The sequence below is a fragment of the Nicotiana sylvestris genome, chromosome 12 (assembly GCF_000393655.2).
Source record: "Nicotiana sylvestris chromosome 12, ASM39365v2, whole genome shotgun sequence".
NCBI classification, from domain to species: domain Eukaryota; kingdom Viridiplantae; phylum Streptophyta; class Magnoliopsida; order Solanales; family Solanaceae; genus Nicotiana; species Nicotiana sylvestris.
Genome location: NC_091068.1, coordinates 70060084 through 70079583, shown reverse-complemented (window position 1 = coordinate 70079583; position 19500 = coordinate 70060084). Strand labels below are relative to the sequence as shown.

The 19500-nt window shown below is 38.7% G+C and overlaps 1 protein-coding gene across 1 annotated transcript; it reads left to right on the top strand.

The window, feature by feature from the left end:
- The first annotated feature begins 8526 nt into the window (after positions 1–8526).
- Positions 8527–9389, top strand: LOC138883193 (uncharacterized). Its single transcript, XM_070163858.1, has 3 exons — positions 8527–8587; positions 8634–8821; positions 8964–9389. The coding sequence occupies exons 1-3, from the start codon at positions 8527–8529 to the stop codon at positions 9387–9389; spliced, it is 675 nt and encodes a 224-aa protein (XP_070019959.1).
- The last annotated feature ends 10111 nt before the right edge of the window (positions 9390–19500 follow it).

Here is a 19500-nt window from a genome sequence, read left to right as displayed (position 1 = left end):
GGTCGAGTCCAACTCTCCCCGCAAAAGGTCTTTCTTCGAGGTCACGACCTCTTTCTGCCTCTTTAGATTGAGGATCTCCATATCCTTGGCTACAACCTCTTCCTGAAGTAGCCCCACCAGGGCATTCTTTTTCCCAATATGCAAAGGCGAATCAAGATAGTGAGCATGAAATTATAAGAATAAAAAGATTAACTCATGAATGTCGTGTTACCCCCTCAGCAAAGTTAGTTCATTCCTGGTGAACTCCCTCCAGACTCGCCCGAAGCTCACTCACCTCCTCTTCCTTTCGGGCAGAGGAAACCTTCGACTCTTTTAGCTTCGAGGTGAGCTTCTTGAGCTCCTCCTCACAGCATGAGAGCTCATCATGAAGCTTAGAAAAGGCGTGCCATACAATTTCTTGACCTATAACAAAGCAGAGAAGTTAGAAAGGCAAGGGTAAAAATTTGAAGTGCAAATGATATGTCAAGAATATCACCTGCTTTAGAAGCCTCTCAGCCTCCTCGAGAGAGACGGGGGCGTCGAGATCTGTGTCCTCATCGACACTGACGAATTAGTCCTTGAATGTATCATCCTCTCCCTGAGAGGTCCCCACATCGGTAGTGCCCCTGTTCTGGGAATCCCTTATTTCCCATGGAGAAAATGAAGGTCCCGATTCAAAGCTGCCCACGGTATCAATTTCTATAAAGGTTTTCTTCTTGACCTCAAAATTTTTTTGATTTAGGCCCTTCGAAATCGCCAGTCGAGGATTCGCTGGCATGGACTGTACCATGTCCAACTTGTGGCTCGGGGACTAAGCCCAAACCCACCTCGAGGGTCTCCTCAGCATGAGTTTGGTCCACATCGGCCACACGCGACTCAGCGGCCTTCCACCCAACAGCTTGTGGAACATCAGCTCTATCTTACCCTTTGTGCCAAAGGGCGATCGCCCATCATCATCATCTTCATTTTCGGCACGAAGACTTGCCGCAGAAGTCGAAGTCAAGACCGTGGCATCGGTCTGAGGCCTGTGGACCTTGGGTTTCTTTTATTCTGGAGGCTCGATCGACGTCTCCTTCTTCCTCTTCTTACCCTTGTCGGGTTTCAACGCTTCTTCTTCACTAGGAGGAGGCGGTCTCCTACACAAGTATGATGTATTAAACTTACCACCACAAAGAATACTCATAAGAAACTTGGTAATGACAACAGCAAATGCATACTGTGGTTCTTGGCCTGCCATTGCGTTTTGGCCAAATCACGCCAAACACGCTCGTTGTTTGGAAAAGAAGAGTATAATAGTGTGATCCATATCGGAAGGTTCTAAACCACACCAGGAACCAAACGGTGGCTACATAATCAAAAGAAGATCATTTCATAAGAAGAAGAAGAAGGGGCAATAAAATGTGCTCGATGTTGGGACATTTACGCTTCATGTTCCATTCCTCTGGGAATGACATCCTATCAGGAGGGACGATGTCCGAGGTTCTTACTCTAACAAACCGGCTCATCCATCCACGGTCTTTATCCTCATCAATGCTCGCAACTAATGTATTGGCAGATCGATGGTGAAGCTTGACTAAACCCTCACGAAAGAGACGGGGGCTGTACAATTTGATCAAGTGGTCGAGGGTGAGGTCATTCCCTTGATCTGGTTGGAGAAATATCTAAGCATGTAAACAATCCTCCAGAAAGAAGGATAGATCTGACCGAGTGTCACTCGGTACTGATGACAAAAGTCAAGAATCACCGGATCTATCGGTGGGGAAGAAACGTCTACAGGGCCTAGAGTGAAGGGGTATGTGTATATGCTGAGGAAGCCAGCTTTTTGCGCCACTATGCTTTCCTCAGCTTTGGGGATCTCTACTTGCACTGCCTCCTCCCATTGGCAGTCTATCTTTACTCTCTTCATGTCAGGTCACCACACTGATGTACCGAGACATGGGCTCGCATCGGCTCAGTGTAGAAGGGAGTTATTCAATGGTAAAATCGGAGATCATATCGAAGCAACTAGGGATACATTGCCCAAGACTTGGAGGTGTTTTTGGTTTGCCCTCGGACGGGCGTGATGAAGAAGTAGTGCCCTCTTTTTTCTGAGGCACCATTTGGGAGGTTTTAGCCATGACTATAACAAAGCTTCTAAGAAAGAAAATGAAAAGGCAAGTACAGAGAGGAGATGAATGCAGAAGATGGTAAACTTAGCTCTAAAAACTTGAAGATATTGTAATAGTATGAATGACAAACAGTTGAGGTATTTATAGAAGTCGTTTGTGAAACGTTTGAGAAGCGGAAGAGTCGAACCAATAATGATTTGTGCGGTTCTCGATGATCGTGATGACAGCGAACTCTGCACAGCCTTTGAGTCATGCCATTTGATGCTCTGACGGGATGACGTCATGATGGAAGTATTGAAGAGGCAAGAATTCAAGATCATTTCTTATCATTTACACTCTAAGAAACACGGGGACTATCTGTATATTCCAAAAATCGGAGAGTCCAATTTTATAATCGTTGTGACACTCCATAGCCCGTCTCTAGAAGGCTCGAGGCACAGCTTGAGGTTTGACCCTGAGGATTCCCTATGTTCGACCTCGGGGCAATGCAAGCCGGTGGCTATGATGGACAAGCGGGAAATTCCCAAGCCACGTGGTTAGAGCTGACCAGGTCTACAAGAATAGTGCAAGTCCTAACCGTGACATTAAATGGTTGTACCAGCCACATATCATTGCAATAAATTCATTTGTACTATGTTAGGATTCCCCCTCCTATATAAAGGGGACCCTTATCATTTTGTAAGACACATGATATTCAATACAAGAATGAGAATATTTTTTGCTCTTAAACTTAAACATATTCTATTGTCGCTCCTTTGATTTTTTTGCTTATATTTATTGTGTTTCATCGATCGTTCTTCATTTATTACTCATCATTGATCATAAAGAGCCATCATCAAGGTCGTTAGAATTGTTAGTTCTTCATCGGCCAACCTCAGTCTGACACTTTAGCTCGACCTCGAGGCCCAGCGTAGGCCAACTCGAGACCCCGATTCACGGTCGTTCGGTTTGCATAACATACTGTCCTCAAGCTCTTATCTTATTTTCCAGATTCACACTTAGCACCTATAGCATAACAACTAGCATTAAAATAAGTAACGTATTTTTAGAACCACAAAATCTAATTTAATTGTAAGTTTTTCAAGGTATGCACGGCATTGTATTGGAAAAAATTGCATTTATATATGTAAGTGACATGTTGAGACATGTGTACTGGTCAAATAGTCAATGAATTATAATTAGTCAAGAGGCACGGGCAGTAATAGAAACGAGCAAAGGCAAATGAAGAGGCACGGGAGGACATTCGAAGGATTCAATGCCCTTACCTATTTATGTCATTTATCAAAAGGAATGGATCTGACCATAATAAAGAGCGTAGATACGGAATTTGACAGGCATTAAATACTGGATACATTAGAGAATTTGTATTGATTACAATGATTGTGTAACGTAGCATTCAATGTCTTTAATAATTCATAATAGCGTCATTATGATTTGGGGATAACACATATCTTCAAGATACCTATAAAGGGAGGTATCTGATCACTTGTAAACACGGGATACGATTGGAATATACTTTGATTCACTTGTTTTTATCCTGATTACACTCTGGTTACCCCAAATTACTTTCTTCTACATATTCTTTTGATTATCAGTAACCCGCGTTCTTCTAAATTCTAGCTTTGACTAAAATTTTATTTTTGGTTAAACAAATTTGCTCTGTTACCGGGAATCTGATAATCTATTTTCTTTTCACTTGACCTTCCTTGTTGCATCAATTATGTCGAATAACAATGACAACACCCCAGGGAATAACAATGACAACACCCCAGGAAACCAAGAGAACTGACAAAGTCAGGGAGGTCCACAGAATATTAACATTCAAGTTCCTACTCCGCAGGACTCTCCACGGCAATCTCGTGAGGGTACTCCTGATGGATCACAAATAAACGAGTATGCTCAATTTGAAAATGCTGAAGCTGTTGATGAAGCTTTGCAGAAATTAATTACTGCTCAGGTCAACAAAGTTGTTGAGGTGCTTGTTAACCAGTTACCTGTTGCAACACCCACACCTACTCTAAATAATAACACTATAGAAAACCCTCGTTCCGGGCTTGTTAACTCAGGCAGCAGTGGAACTCCCAGTAAATCGCAGGAGAGAGAACCAGGTAATGCAATTAATTCTGATTTACAAAATTTAGTACTAACCTTGCAGAAACAACTCAAGGAGCAAAGCGAACGTATAGAGCATATACCCAGGGTGCCGCCCATAATCAAAGGGGTAGACATGGACAGATATTCGCAACAACCCTGGAAGCCAAGTGTTTCCCCACTCCCAATTCCAAAAAAGTTCAAAATACCTGATATTCCAAAGTATGATGGAACAACAGACCTACGAGACCACGTGACTGCATTCACAACGGGCGTAAAAGGCAATGATTTGACTAAGCAGGATATTGAATCGGTATTAGTCAAGAAATTTGGTGAAACACTCACCAAAGGAGCACTAACATGGTATTCCCTTTTACCTAAAAATTCTATAAATTCTTTTGCTGAGCTTGCAGATTCTTTCATCAAAGCACACTCGGGAGCCCAAAAAGTGGAAAAAGGAATGGAGGATATTTTCAAAATCAAGCAAGGAGATTCAGAATTGCTTAGAGAATTCGTGGACAGATTTCAACGTGAAAGAATGACATTGCCGCGTGTACCTGATAACTAGGCAGTTATAGCTTTAACAAGCAATTTGAATGAAAAAAGCTCGGAAGCTACGAGGAGACTCAAGGAAAGCCTTCGAGAATTCCCAGCTACAACGTGGAATGATGTTTATAACAGGTATAGTACGAAGTTGAGGAAGATACTGTTCCACGATCTCAAAAAGAATAAAATATACGTTCAAGACGTGCAGAGACCGAAAAAAGATCTGGTAAAAATAGGTACGAGCCCTATATGGGACTTGCGAGAAAAGACTCACGGTCAAAATAGGATAATCAAAGGCACGATCACAGATCAAGAAACAGAGAATCAGGTTCTTCATCAAGATTTAGGAATGAGCAAAACCACTATGAGTCACGGGATGATGATAGAAATTTAAAAGCGAGATTCGGAGGTTACAACTTCAACGTCAGCACCTCCGAGCTCATAGCTGTTTTAAAAAGCATGGGAGATAAGGTTCGATGGCCAAAGGAAATGAAATCGAATCCAAACAGGCGCAACCCTGACCATTGGTGCGAGTTCCATAATGACCACGGGCATAAAACAGCAGATTGCAGAATTTTACAAAGTGAAGTTGATCATTTATTAAAACAAGGATATATTATTGAGTTGTTCAGCGAGAAAGGCAAGCAAGCTTACATGAAGAACATGCAGGAGCCTCCAAAACCACCTTCTCCCAAAAGAACTATTAACGTTATAAGTGGGGGTGAAGACATCAATGGTGTGTCATATACTGCAGCTAACAAAACTTCCCAAGTAACTATTACCCAAGGGAAGCGGGTGCGGCATGTTTTAGAAAAAGGCAATATTACATTCAATGTTGCAGATACAGATGGCGTATTAACCCCTCATAACGATGCACTGGTAATATCTTTAATTGTGCATGATACTAATGTGAAACGAGTTTTGATTGATCCAGGTAGTTCCGTGAACATTATTTTGCTAAGAGTGTTACGTGAGATGCAAGCTGAAGATAAAGTAATACCAAAGGTGCATACTTTATCTGGATTTGATAATTCCAGTGTCGTTACGAAAGAAGAGGTAACACTCACCACTTTTGCTGAAGGGGTCGTCAAAGATACAAAGTTCCAGATAGTAGACATGGAGATGGCTTACAACATGATTCTGGGGAGACCATGGATCCATGAAATGGTTGTTGTTCCTTCAACCTTGCATCAAGTTATCAAATTTCCATCGCTATGGGGAATCTATCAAATTCGCGGAGATCAACATACATCCAGGGCTATTAACTCTGTTGCAGATACAAGCACGAGAAGTGAAGGCAAATAGCAATCACAGAAGGCAGTTGAGGACATCACAACACAAACCTCAACTGAACAAGTGCGAATAGATGTAGACTCAAGGCCTGATACCATTCAAGAACCAGAAAAGAATGAAAATATCAAAACAACGATAGAGGAACTAGAACCTGTCGTGTTATTCGCTCGATGGCCTGATAAAAAAGTCTATGTCAGAGCGAATCTTGACCAAGGAATGAAAGGTAAGTTAATTGAATTTTTGAAAACTAACATGGACTGCTTTGCTTGGTCCCACTCCGACATGACAGGAGTACCACCGGAGGTGATGACTTATAAACTAAATTAAGATCCGTCATATCCTCCTGCAAAGCAAAAGAAAAGAAAGCAGGGAACTTTCAAGAATCAGGTGATTCAAGAAGAAGTCCAAAAATTGCTAAAAATTGGTTCCATTCGAGAGGTAAAGTATCCTAACTGTTTAGCCAATACTGTTGCGGTTCCAAAGAAAAACGGTAAGTGGCGGGTTTGTGTAGATTATACAGATCTTAAAAAAGCCTCCCCTAAAAATTCTTTTCCACTACCACACATAGATCAATTGATTGATGCATCTGTAAGTCACGAATTATTATGTTTTTAGATGCATATTCAGGTTATAATTAGATTAAAATGGATCCGGGAGATGAAGAAAAAACTGCATTCATAACAGACAGGGGGACTTACTGTTATAAAGTAATGCCCTTTGGTCTAAAGAATGCAGGTGTAACGTATCAGAGGTTAGTTACCAAAATATTTCAGGAATATTTAGGAAAGACTATAGAGGTATATATAGATGATATGCTTGTTAAAACTAAGTACTCAAAAAATCACATATCACACTTATCTGACACATTTTCAATTTTGCGCAAATTTAATATGAAGTTAAATCCCGAAATATGTGCATTTGGCATTGCATCAGGTAAGTTTTTGGGTTTTCTTGTTTCTAACCGTGGAATTGAAGTAAATCCTGCACAGATTAAAGCCATTGAGGAAATCCCTGACATACTTTCAAACAAGAAAGAAGTTCAAAGATTAACAGGGAGAATTGCGGCCTTGGGAAGATTCATCTCTAAATCATCAGAGAAGTGTTTTAAATTCTTCTCAGCCCTTAAGAAGCAGGATCATTTTGAATGGAATGAGGAATGTCAACAAGCACTTAGGAATTTGAAAACGTACTTATCAAATCCACCTTTGTTGGCAAAACCAAAGGCTGGGGAAAAGCTACTCCTCTACCTTGCTATTTCAAAAGTGGCGGTAAGTACTGTTTTGGTCCGAGAAGAGCAAGGTAAACAATCCACTATATATTACGTAAGTAAATCTTTGTTATATGCAGAGACGAGGTATCCTTAGTTAGAAAAACTTGCACTTGCGTTAATCGTGGCATCTAGAAAGTTAATACCTTACTTTGAGTGTCATCCTATCGTTGTGGTAAATACCTACCCTTTACGTAACATATTACATATGCATGAGTTATCAGGTAGGTTAGCTAAGTGGGCAATAGAGTTAAGTGAATACGAAATTGCATACCAACCTAGAACTGCTATAAAATCACAAGTATTAGCTGATTTCGTGGCTGATTTTAGTTAGGGAATACTGTTAGAAGCAGAAAAAGAATTACAGGTGTTCAATGGATCTAACCTAGGAACTTGGACTTTATTCACTGATGGCTAGTCTAATGTGAGAGGAGCAAGTTTGGGGGTGGTATTGGTACCACCTACGGGTGAAACCATTCAACAAGCTATTAAATGTCATTCCATAACTAACAATGAGGCAGAATATGAGGCTATGATTGCAGGTTTAGAACTGGCACGGGAACTTGGCATAAATCAGATTATAATCAAGAGTGATTCACAACTCGTAGTTAATCAAATGCTGGGGACTTATACAGCCAGGGAAGCAAGGATGCAACAGTACTTGGAAAAGGTACGGGAATTGATAAAACAATTTCAAGATTGGACAGTTAGACAAATACCCAGGGACAAAAATGTTGAAGCAGACGCCCTAGCTAATCTCGCATCTACGGTCGACATGGCAAACGATGCAAATGCCTCAGTGATACATTTATTTCATTCAGTTCTTGATCCTAATGCGAATGAGGTAAATTTTAATAACTTACCCTGGGATTGGAGGAACGTAATTATTGCTTTTTTGCAGTATGGAACCGTCCCTGATGACAAGAAAAAGGCTTATGTGCTTCGAAGATAGGCCGCTCGGTACTGCTTAAAACAAGGCAATCTATATCTTAAAATGTTCGGTGGTCCCTTAGCAAGATGCCTTGGACCTTCAACAGAGTATGTAATGAGAGAAATACACGAGGGTCATTGCGGGAATCACGCAGGTGGAAGATCACTAGTAAGAACCTGAATTAGGGCAGGTTATTACTGGCCTAAAATGGAAGAGGAGGCAAAAAGTTTCGTGGCCAAATGTGATAAATGCTAGAGGTATGGTAACAATATGCATAGACCTGCAGAATTATTACATCTGGTCATTCCGCCATGGCCATTTATGAAATGGAGAATGGATATCGTAGGTCCATTATAGCAAGCAAAAGGACAGGTAATGTTTTTGCTTGTTCTCACTGATTATTTTACTAAATGGGTAGAGGCAGGTGCATTCAAACAGGTGCGAGAAAAGGAAGTGAGAGACTTTATTCGGCGGAATATCATATGTCGATTCGCCGTACCAAATGAGATCGTATGTGATAATGGTCCCCAGTTTATTGGAGCTCAGATCATGGAATTTTTTCAAAGCTGGCAAATTAAAAGGATTACGTCAACACCCTATCATCCGGTAGGTAATGGACAGGCAGAATCAACGAACAAAGTCATTATCAACAATTTAAAGAAACGACTAGAGGAATCAAAAGGAAACTAGCCTGAAGTAGTACCTAGAGTTTTATGGGCATATCACACAACTGCAAAAACAAGTACAGGAGAAACACCGTTTCTCATTATACTATGGATCTAAGGCTTTAATTCCAGTTGAGATAGGGGAACCAAGTACACGGTTCACACAGGCGATGCAAGAATCTAATGACGAGGAGATGCGAGTCAACCTAAATTTACTCGAGAGGCGGAGAGAAGTTGCTTTAATAAGAATGGCAGCACAAAAGCAAGTCATAGAACGATACTACAATAGAAAAGCACGCCTCAGGTTCTTCAAAATTGGGGACTTCGTGCTTAAAAAGGTTTTTCATTCTACAAAGGTAGCTAACACATGGAAATTATGTCCAACATGGGAAGGACCCTACAGAGTGCGTGATGTTGCAGGAAATGGGGCATATGAACTGGAAACAATGGATGCCAAGATACTACCTTCGCATTGGAATGTTTCTCAGTTAAAGAGATACTATTTCTAATGAAAACCCACGGTCAGGTATAACCATTTTAAATTTCATTTTTGAATTGTTAAAATTGTACTAACGATTTTAGATGATAGGCAAAAAGCTAACCCGTACTAAATGATGAGTTACGACCTGTAAGGCACATGGAGTAACCTAAAATTCCTGGCCTAAGGTTACAATTATTTTGATAGAAATGCAAACGGGTTATGCAGTCTTCATCTATAATCGTCCCTCCGAGTCCCGTATGTTTTTCCTTTTTAAGAAAAGGACCAAATGAGAGAAACTATCAAGTGCTCGAGGCTTCATACTTCAACACTCAAATACTTGGGGGACTACATAATATACACAGACATGTGTATAAAGAAGGCAAAGAAGATTAAGGAAAAATAAAGTCTGAAAGAGTCAAGTGCAGAGTAAAAGTCATAAAGCCACGAGCTAAGGCCAAAGAAAAACCTTACTATAGTTAGGGTAAAGGCTATGTACTAAAACGGGTTATAAGGAAAACCCCCGTGTCTATTATTCTTCTTTTAAATCTGTTACAAGAAAAATAGTTACGAGAAAGTTATAGATGTAATTCAAATACATGTAAAGTTTTATTCGGAACTAGACAAGGTTCAAAAATAAAAACTTGTCAAATTTATTTCAACGAAACATGAGTGTTCCTATTTCTTTTATCATATGATAATACCATTATGAAGTTGAGACGTCTTCTTTATTAAGTGGCGGAATATAAAAGGGCCCTCTTTTATAAAACTCATGTTTAAATTAATCATGAGGTTAACAGAAGCATTTTCGGAAAACAAAAATGCAAATTATTCTGTAAGTCCTTAAAAATAAAGGCGAGAATAAAGCAAATAGAAGTCTAAGATAATAACATGAAAAACTTCTTAATATGTAAAAAAAAATCTAAGACTAAGTTCGAACTTAGTCATAAAACTACGAAATTGTTTATATAGATTGCCCCATAAAAAGCCTTGGGGACGGGCGCTTCCAAAATCAACCCTCAAATTAAGCTAAGGGTTTGATTACAATTCTCCAAAATCAAAACAAAAACAAAATCATTTGAATGATTAAAACCGGTCACTGAGAAGTTTGTGGTACTGAGGCAGGAACATCAATAGCAGCGGTCTCAATTTTGGCAGGTGCATCAGCAGGCGCGGTTTCAACTTGGCTTGCAGCAACAGGCTCGATCGGGCTTGAAATAGTCGGGATACCCGTATCAGCTTCAACATTCATGAGAGCTTCTGCCACGGGAACTTCATCCACGGGAGAAGGGAAGTCCTGAGTTTCTTGAGCCTTTTCAATGATTTCGGTGATTTTAGCTAACTCCAACTCCAGGTTGAAGTTTTCTTGGCCAGCTTCAAGTAGGGTATCACGACAGGAATTCAAAAATGCCCAACTTGCCTCAACATCAGATTTTTCTTCAAGGATCTCATAATCCTTTTCCCAAGCAGCGATCTAATTTTTTAGCTCTTCATTTTCAGCCAAGGCGGAGCTGTGGGAAGCTTGAAGAGAGGCGTGGGAGAATTCTAAAGCACGCACCTTATCAGTAGAGATTCTGAGTTCCTCTTGTGCTTGAGTCAAATTTTGCACATGCTCCCCAGCGTAAACTTCCTTTTGTGTTTAAAATAGCCTTTAATTCTCTGATCTTTTCACTAGCTTTAGATAGCTGCTCTGAGAAGGAGGACTCAAGACACTCTTTTTCTTTTTCTGCTTGGTTTGAAGAGGCCTTTGTAACTGCCAATTCTGAAGTTAAAGCCCATACTCGCTGCTCTAAGGTATTCTTGCTCTCTTGTAAGTCATCTATATCAAGTTGTGCACTCTCAAATTGCCCCTTCCAATTGGTTGCTTCCAATTGAGAGTCGTGTGCTATCTTCTCCAAAGGGGCAATTCTTTTCATCAATTATGTGCCGATAAGATTGGCCTTAAAAAAAATAAGAATCCCAAAGATGAAAAATTTTACAAAGTAAAAAAGGGAGAGAAGAAAAATACCTTCAAAGTGGCATGCACGATATCTTTCATTAAAGTCACGGAACTGTGGCTCTCCAGCTTTGCTTTTTCAATTGGGCCAATAAGAGGCTCCAACCATACATCCGCCTGACCTGATTTTCTCAAAAGGCTTCTCTCAGCAGGAACTTCAATAATTACCCGCCTCATAGCGGCACTTCTACTTGAAGAGCCCGTTTCAGTATGATGAACGATAGGAGGGGGAATAGTCAAAGGAGGAGCTGGAAAAGAGGTAAGAGAGTAGAAGAAGGAACGAAAATAGCTGGGGCCAGTAAAGAAGGAATCACAGGCACGGGTGATGAAAAAGATGATAAAGGTACTTCGTCTAAAACAGGCCCGACATCTTCACGAGCAAATCCACTGATGAAAAGTTGGTCAATGGACTCACGAGTATCGTGGGGAGTGACGTCATCATCAGGAATTATTATTGGGGTTTCAACAGGTTCGGTAAGAGAAACCAAAACTTCAGCTTCATCATCGGAAACGATGCGTCTCCTAACTCGTGGCCTCATTACTAGGGAACTCTCATTTTCCTCTTCTTTAGAATTTTCCTCTTCAGCAGCCTTCCTTTTCGCAGAAGAGGAATCCAAGAATATTTCTCAGGCTCTTTCTAAAGAGATACGGGTTCCCGAAGGTGTACGGGTTCCCAAAGAGACATGAGAGGCTGCAACTGCTTCAGCAGTAACCCCTCGAATAGCAAATCCTGACAAAAAGAAGTATAAAGTTAAAACAATAAAGGAGAATATAGGCACGAAAAGAACATAATGTGAACTCTTACCATGAGTCTTTGCCTTCCAACCAAAACGGTTAGAAAGTGTTTTCCAAGATCTACCATCCGTTGGTGCGATTTTCAGCAATTTATCTACCCAACCACGGAAATTGGTAACATCCACCACAACTCCCATGGTTGCTAAAAAACGGGGGGGGGGGTAAAATTAAAAAAGCTGATAAACTTGAAAGAAGAAGGTACAAGAGGGATAAAAGACCTACGTGCAAAATTCCACTTCTCAGGAAAGGGAACATTATCTTCACCCACTAAACCAACACTGGGGGCAGCAACAAATCGGGCATACCAGCCACGATCCTTGTCATCTTCAGGGCTCACCAAAACCCTCTTACTCCCGGCTACTAGTGTAAAAACACCATTGCGAAAAAGCCTAGGTGAGTAAAGATGAATCAAGTGAGGGAAAGTAAAAGAAACTTCGGCTTTAGTGGCCAAATGCCTTAAACAGTCAACAACCCTCCATATGATTGGGCCAATTTTACCCAAGCAAACATTGAAGAAATGGCAAAATTCAAGAATAATTGGGTCGATTGTTTGTCTAAACCCTAAAGTAAAAGGGTAAGTGTAAACAAAAGAGAACCCAGTTAAATAGGAAGTAATTCTCTGATTCGGATTAGGGATAATAATGGAAAAATCATTACTCCAATGACAGTCCTTACGAATAATAGGAGTCAAAACCTCTGTAATTTGAGTGGGGTAAGCATCGACATGATCTAACGCAGAAACCTATTTTTCTAAGAGATTCCCTGTCATGGTAAAAAGACAATTCTGAAGGGATTATCTCATCTACTAAAGGTTCGCATAAAGATTCAGAATGATCTTTACCCCTAGAAGAAGATTTGTGAGAAAGGGAACCTCTGGTTCTAGAGGAAGGGCCCGAACCAGAAGAAGGCATAGACGAACCACCTCGAGTAGATCCTAAACTACGAAGTCTTCCTCCCTTCTGTGCCTAACAGGGGCATTGGGGAAGGAGTCAGTAATGGAAACTCTCTCAGGGTTAGGGCTTGGAGAAGACATATCAAAGAAGAATGATTTAAGGAAGAAGTAAACAGAGATTTGGAGAAATAAGTGTTCAATAAGCTTTATGTGATAAAAGACAAGAGAAAAAGTTATATTTATACCTATAAGCAATCGCCAAAGGTAAAAGTGCGGAGGTGGAAAGACCATAATTATGATAACTGACACTTCATTAATAGTGGAACCGTAAAAACCTTGAAAAAGGCTGCAAAAACTGCAGAGCCAATGGAAAATCGATACGTGTACGGAATATTAAATGGAAGTGACAATTGAAGCGTCAATTTTGTCATAGCATTAATGGTGACAAAAATTCTCGTTTTAATGAAATCCACTTCCAAAATATTCAATTGATGAATAAATGGAAAGTGGGGGGACTATCTGTATTGGGAAAAACTGCATTTATATATGTAAGTGACATGTTGAGACACATGGACTGGTCAAATAGTCAAAGAATTATAATTAGTCAAGAGGCACGGGCAGCAATAGAAACGAGCAAAGGCAAAGGAAGAGGCACGAGAGGACATTCAAAGGATTCAACGCTCGTACCTATTTAAGTCATTTATCAAAAGGAATGGATCTCACAATAATAGAGCGCAGATACGGAATTTGACAAGCATTAAATACTGGATACGTTAGAGAATTTGTATTATTACAATGATTGTGTAACGTAGCATTCAATGTCCTTAATTATTCATAATAGCCTCATTATGATTTGGGGAAAATGCATATCTTCAAGATACCTATAAAGGGAGGTATCTGATCATTTGTAAACACGAGATACAATTGGAATATACTTTGATTCACTTGTTTTTCTCCTGATTACACTCTGGTTATCCCAAATTACTTTCTGCTACATATTTTTTTGATTATCAGTAACCCGCGTTCTTCTAAATTCTAGCTTTGACTAAAATTCTATTTTTTGGTTAAACCGGCATGTTAAAAGTTTTTCATATTTAGTATTTAATCTCTTTTGAATTTTGCAGATGATAAGCGTCGGTGGTAAATAAGTTAAAACAAAAGTGAAAGGTGAAAGGGTAACGACTAATTTTATGCAGTCTAATTTTCACTAGAAGTTTATATCTTTAAAATCAATTATGTGGCTTCAACTCATTGGTCAATCTGAGTTAGTCTATTATTGCATGACACCCTTCTCTTCTCAAAATACTGAATATTAAACAATATGGAGCTAATATTTATTTGCTTTTAGATTGAAACATAACTCGCACGTTGCTATTACGTGAAAGACACCATTATAATTAGTACGTACCTGAAACTTAGTCAACTAAATATCAGTATGTTATTGCCTCCAAATTGATATTTATTAAAGAAGATAAACGAAAAAGGAATTCAATTAAACCGTAATTAAGCATTTTATGCTGTACTTACTTCACAAATATTATTAATTTAAGGAGAACAGTGATATAAGCGGGAAAAAATACGTTTACTCAAAGCTCAATTGTAGGAGTCGCTGTTGCTTCCATTTCTATCCAAAAATGTGTCGCTAATTAGTGTCTCTAAGTGATCCCCAGAAAAAAGGAAAAAAAAAAAAACACATTGAGGAGCTACCTATCGGGTCTATCCAAGGGACTACTGCCTTATCGTGATCTCAAGACACACAACAAGGGCGAAGCTATGTTGGTCCAATGGTGGTCAGTTGTCCACCCTTTGCCGAAAAATTATATTAAGTATAAGGTAAAATATTATTTGTTATTGATTCAAAATAAATTTATTGAATTTTTTGGTTTCTCCACTGCACATACATAATTTTCATGTGAGTCTTGTGGCAATTCTTTTTATCATTCGAAAATTCTACTTGATAAGATATTATCGCAAAAATATTTATGTGAAAGACTCTGAATTTCAGTCTGAAACTGTAAATTAAAAGGCAGAGTGACTTTAAATCATCACAAAAGCTCTTAAGAAATACAAACGAATGTAAGATATTGATATCACAATAAATAAATATGATGTTTTAAAAAAAAATAGAAATGGACGATATTATTAAGATTAGCGAATAGGTTTTAGAAGAAAATGAATATTGTATGCGGTAAAAATCGAGGAGTACGATTTGAAGGTGTTAAATCGAGCTATGGGTTCGAGTTCGGGAGATTCGAAGTGGGTGTTGTATCCGGCTGAGGAATACCTACCTCGAGGAAGCTGATCGAATGTCTGGCGCGGACTGTACGGAGGGCAGCATTATCTCGAGGTCAATCAAGAAAGAGCGAGAATTTCTCAAGGACACGTGGACCTGGGCATAATTATATGATAAGAGTTGTACGAAATGGTACAAATCCGTACTGTGTCGTTATACACCTGTACCAATAGAATGTTTTACCTTTATGAGTAATGTACTATATTGGGGTTTTCTCCTCCTATATAAAGGAGACCGCAATCATTTTTGTAAGGCATCAGATCATTAACAACAATAGAACATTCTTATTCTTTCCTTGTTTAACGTTCTCAACAATTACTCTTCAGCTTTATTGTCTTTACTCTATTGTTCATAACTTTTTGGTCTTAGCTGACCTCGAGATCCTTGGAGAGACGAGTTCGAGGCCCGTACTGTTTCAGTAACATTGATTTGGTTCATTATTTCTTCTTAGTTAAACTCAATATTACTTATTTAATCACTAGTATTAAAATATATTATGTATCTTTAAAACCACAAATTATCTTTAATTGTTGCTCTCATTTTTTGAGGTAAATAAATACCAAGAGAATTAGTAATTTAGATATCTTCCTTTATCCGAATGAAGCGAATTGATGATAATAAGGGCACGGAAGTATAGGATACAGTTGATCAAGTAGAAATATTTAAATAATAATTACGTAATGCACTACTAATGGTACCCTTTGCCCTTCATTTTGAGCCGCATTACAAAGATCAAGATGGAAGAACCAGAAATGGAAATAAAAAATGGCCCAATATTCACTATTTCCCTTGTAAGGCAGGTGAAACTAATTGGGTATCATAATAAAAACTACCAATAATTTTAAAGACCTTCTCTTACGTTTTAATTCATCACTCTGATTTTCCTTGTGGTTTACCATGTTACCTTAATTTTTTTATTTTGACTTATTTATAACAACTATTTTAATATATTTTAGTTAATGTAAAAGAATTACAACTTGACTAATGTGCCCTTACTAATATATTTTTTGTTTAATTAGATTAATAAACATATATATAAAATTTACTATATATTAATTAAATTTCTCCAAATTGAATGAAATTTCCTTTACTAGAAATTTATGGACCTCAAGGAGAAGCCCAAATGCTCCAGTAAGGAGGTGTGAGCGACTGGTTGTGGAGGGCACGAGAAGAGGTAGAGGGCGGCCTAAGAAGTATTAGGGAGAAGTGATCAGGCAGGATATGGCGAGGCTTCAGATTTCCGAGGACATGACACATGATAAGAAATTATGGAGGTCGAGTATTACGGTTGTAGGCTAGGAGGTAGCTGAGTCTTGTGTTACCTTGTACTGTTGTGAGCCTAGTCTGGTAGGGTTTTTGTCTGAAATAGCTAGGGGCATTGTCGTGTCTTACTATTTTCGCTTTTCGGTGCAGGACCTATTTACTAGCCATCATTTTTGTTTTGCATTTTTCCTTCTGCATTTTATGTTCCTATTTTTTCTATGATCTCTGTGGTTAAATTAATATTCTCTCCTTTTTGTTTTTCTTATTTTCTTGAGCCGAGGGTCTTCCGGAAACAGCCTTTCTACTCCTTCGGGGTAGGAGTAAGGTCTGCGTACATACTACCCTCCCAGACCCCACTTGTGGGATTTTACTGGGTTGTTGTTGTTGTTGTTGTATCCTGTTCCCGAGTAAAAATTTTACGGGGCACCTTATTTGGTCACCTCTATTGTTAACATGTATCCACTTTAAAAAAAAGTTTAACTGTTACTCAATTTTGGGTAGCTTTAGATATATATACACTTTTCTCTTCTTCTTCGCTGTTGATTTCTTCTTCTTTGTGTTCATGTCACATGTATCCAAGAGCTTTGTTGCTACTTTCTTCTTAGATTCATGTTCTATGTATTCGGGAGCCTTTTAATTTTTTCGTCTTCTTCTTTGTTTCTAAACACCATTGTAGGTCGTGCTTGGGAACTTCTTCTTCTGCTTCTTCTTCTTCTTCTAAGTTTCTAATGAGTTTGTTAGATTTGTTGTTATTTTTACAATTAGATGATTGAAGTATGTTCTTTATGATATATGAAAATCATGTTTTAGGGTGCCTTGACTAAGTTGGGGGAGAAGCTACGTGCTGTAGGGGTCTGGAGGAGTAGTGGAGACGCGAGTTGTTTGTTGACCATGACAACAAACTGTATTAGAGAAGCAGCAAGAGAGGTGTTTGTCACGACCCGAAATCCACCTAGTCGTGATGGCACCTTACTCAACCCACTAGAAAATCCAAACATTAGTCAACACCACTATAATGAAGATCACAAATTATCAACAAATGAAATAACTGGTTTTCATATAATAATTCAAGGGTGGGTAGTACAAATTATAAGCTACTATGATTTAGATTTATAAAGTTGGTACAAAAATAAATACAATATGTGTTTGGAATATACATAAACAGAGTAAGAATCTAAATCTACCAAGGGCAAGTGGTAGTATATCCGAAAAGCAGGTACATCTTCAATGACAATTCCCATCATCCAAAGCATCTCAACTCCAAGATCTATATACAAGGTGTAGAAGTGTAGTATAAGTACAACCAACCCCATGTATCCAACAAGTATCAAAACTAACATCGGTAAATAGTGGCAATTTTTTTTAATAATACTCAATAATAACCTGCTCAATTCATAAATCTCACAAGCACACGACAATAATATTATCAAGTCAGAAATCATAAATAAGGCCACCCCGGTGCACAAAGATGATGTAACATGCTCTGTTTCAGTTAACAATCTAGCGTATAGAGAAGATATGCGTAAAATATCGGATAATCCTTCATCAGTTTCATATAGACAAGATATGCATGAAATCACAATTAAGTTCAACAATTGTATATTGAGAAGATATACATGAATAAACAAGTCAAGTCACACAGATTCACAAATACAGATATGTATCGTGTCTCATCTCATCAAGTAAGGTAGTTTATAGGGAAGATATGCATAAAGACATGTATACACTCCAAAGCTAGCAAAGAGAGAAGTGATGCAGAAAAATCATGTGTACATCCAAGGAAATTGAAAGTAGTGAAGAAATTCAATAACAAAAATGCATACTCGCCAGTTTTCCCCAAACAGCGTGTACACCATCAAAAGAGAAACATGAGAGGATGACCCTAGGGGGATGGATCCTTATCCACACGCTGCATTAACAACTCGCGTGCAATATATAACCACCGCACGGAGAACTCACGTACTACCAACCCAATCCATATAACATAGAAAGAATATACAGGAATACATATAAATAAACAATGGATATCAAAATACATTCTCATGGGCTGATATAAGTGACATGCTAAGGTGTAGGCATATGAGAAGTGTACGACCATAGTTCAAATCAGACGATTACACCACAAGAATAACAATTAACATGCTTGAACAGGAGATCAACCAACCAAAAAATCTCTAACATGCCTCAACTAACTCACAAGGGGGTACAATATAGGAAAACACATGATTACATGAAGCTAAGAAATAAATTCAAGGCATATAGTAGCCTAATCACTACCTCAAGCATGTATAATACCCCGGTGCACACACATGTGCTCAATCTCCTCATATTTGCGCCACCCATAGCGCATAGCCAATACTAATAACTTATGCAACTAGTGCCTCAACCAAGTTAGGTAAGATACTTAACTCAAACGAGTCAAAATAAAACTCTAGAAATGCCTTCTTGCTCTAATCGACCTTCAAACGGCTCGAATCTAGACAAAAGCAACTCAAAAACAACAAATAATGCGATAGGAATTAAACCCAAACAATAAAGGTTGAATATATAATCAAATACTTAAATTCAACTAAAAGGTCAACCCGGTCCTGCACCCTCAGGACCCGACACTACCAAAATTCTGACAACCTATTCAAATAAGAGTCCAACCATATAAGTTTCATCCAAATTTGACTCCGACTCGATGTTCAAAACCTAATTATTCACTTTGAAAAGTTTGACAAAAAACCCCAAATTTCACTTTTGTATTCATGAATCAAATGCCAAAATAGAAGATAGAATCATGAATAATAATCAAAACTTAGTCAAGAATAATTAACATAACCCAAGTGGTGAAAATACCTTCAAAATTCACTCAAATCCTAGCTCCCAATCTCAAAATATGGTAAAATAAACTCAAAGTC

Coding starts and splice junctions, on each gene's coding strand:
- LOC138883193 (XM_070163858.1), top strand. CDS start 8,527: ATGGCCATTTATGAAATGGAGAATGGATATCGTAGGTCCATTATAGCA. Junction 8,588..8,633: donor TATAGCAAGCAAAAGGACAG/GTAATGTTTTTG, acceptor CTAAATGGGTAG/AGGCAGGTGCATTCAAACAG. Junction 8,822..8,963: donor CGTCAACACCCTATCATCCG/GTAGGTAATGGA, acceptor AAACAAGTACAG/GAGAAACACCGTTTCTCATT.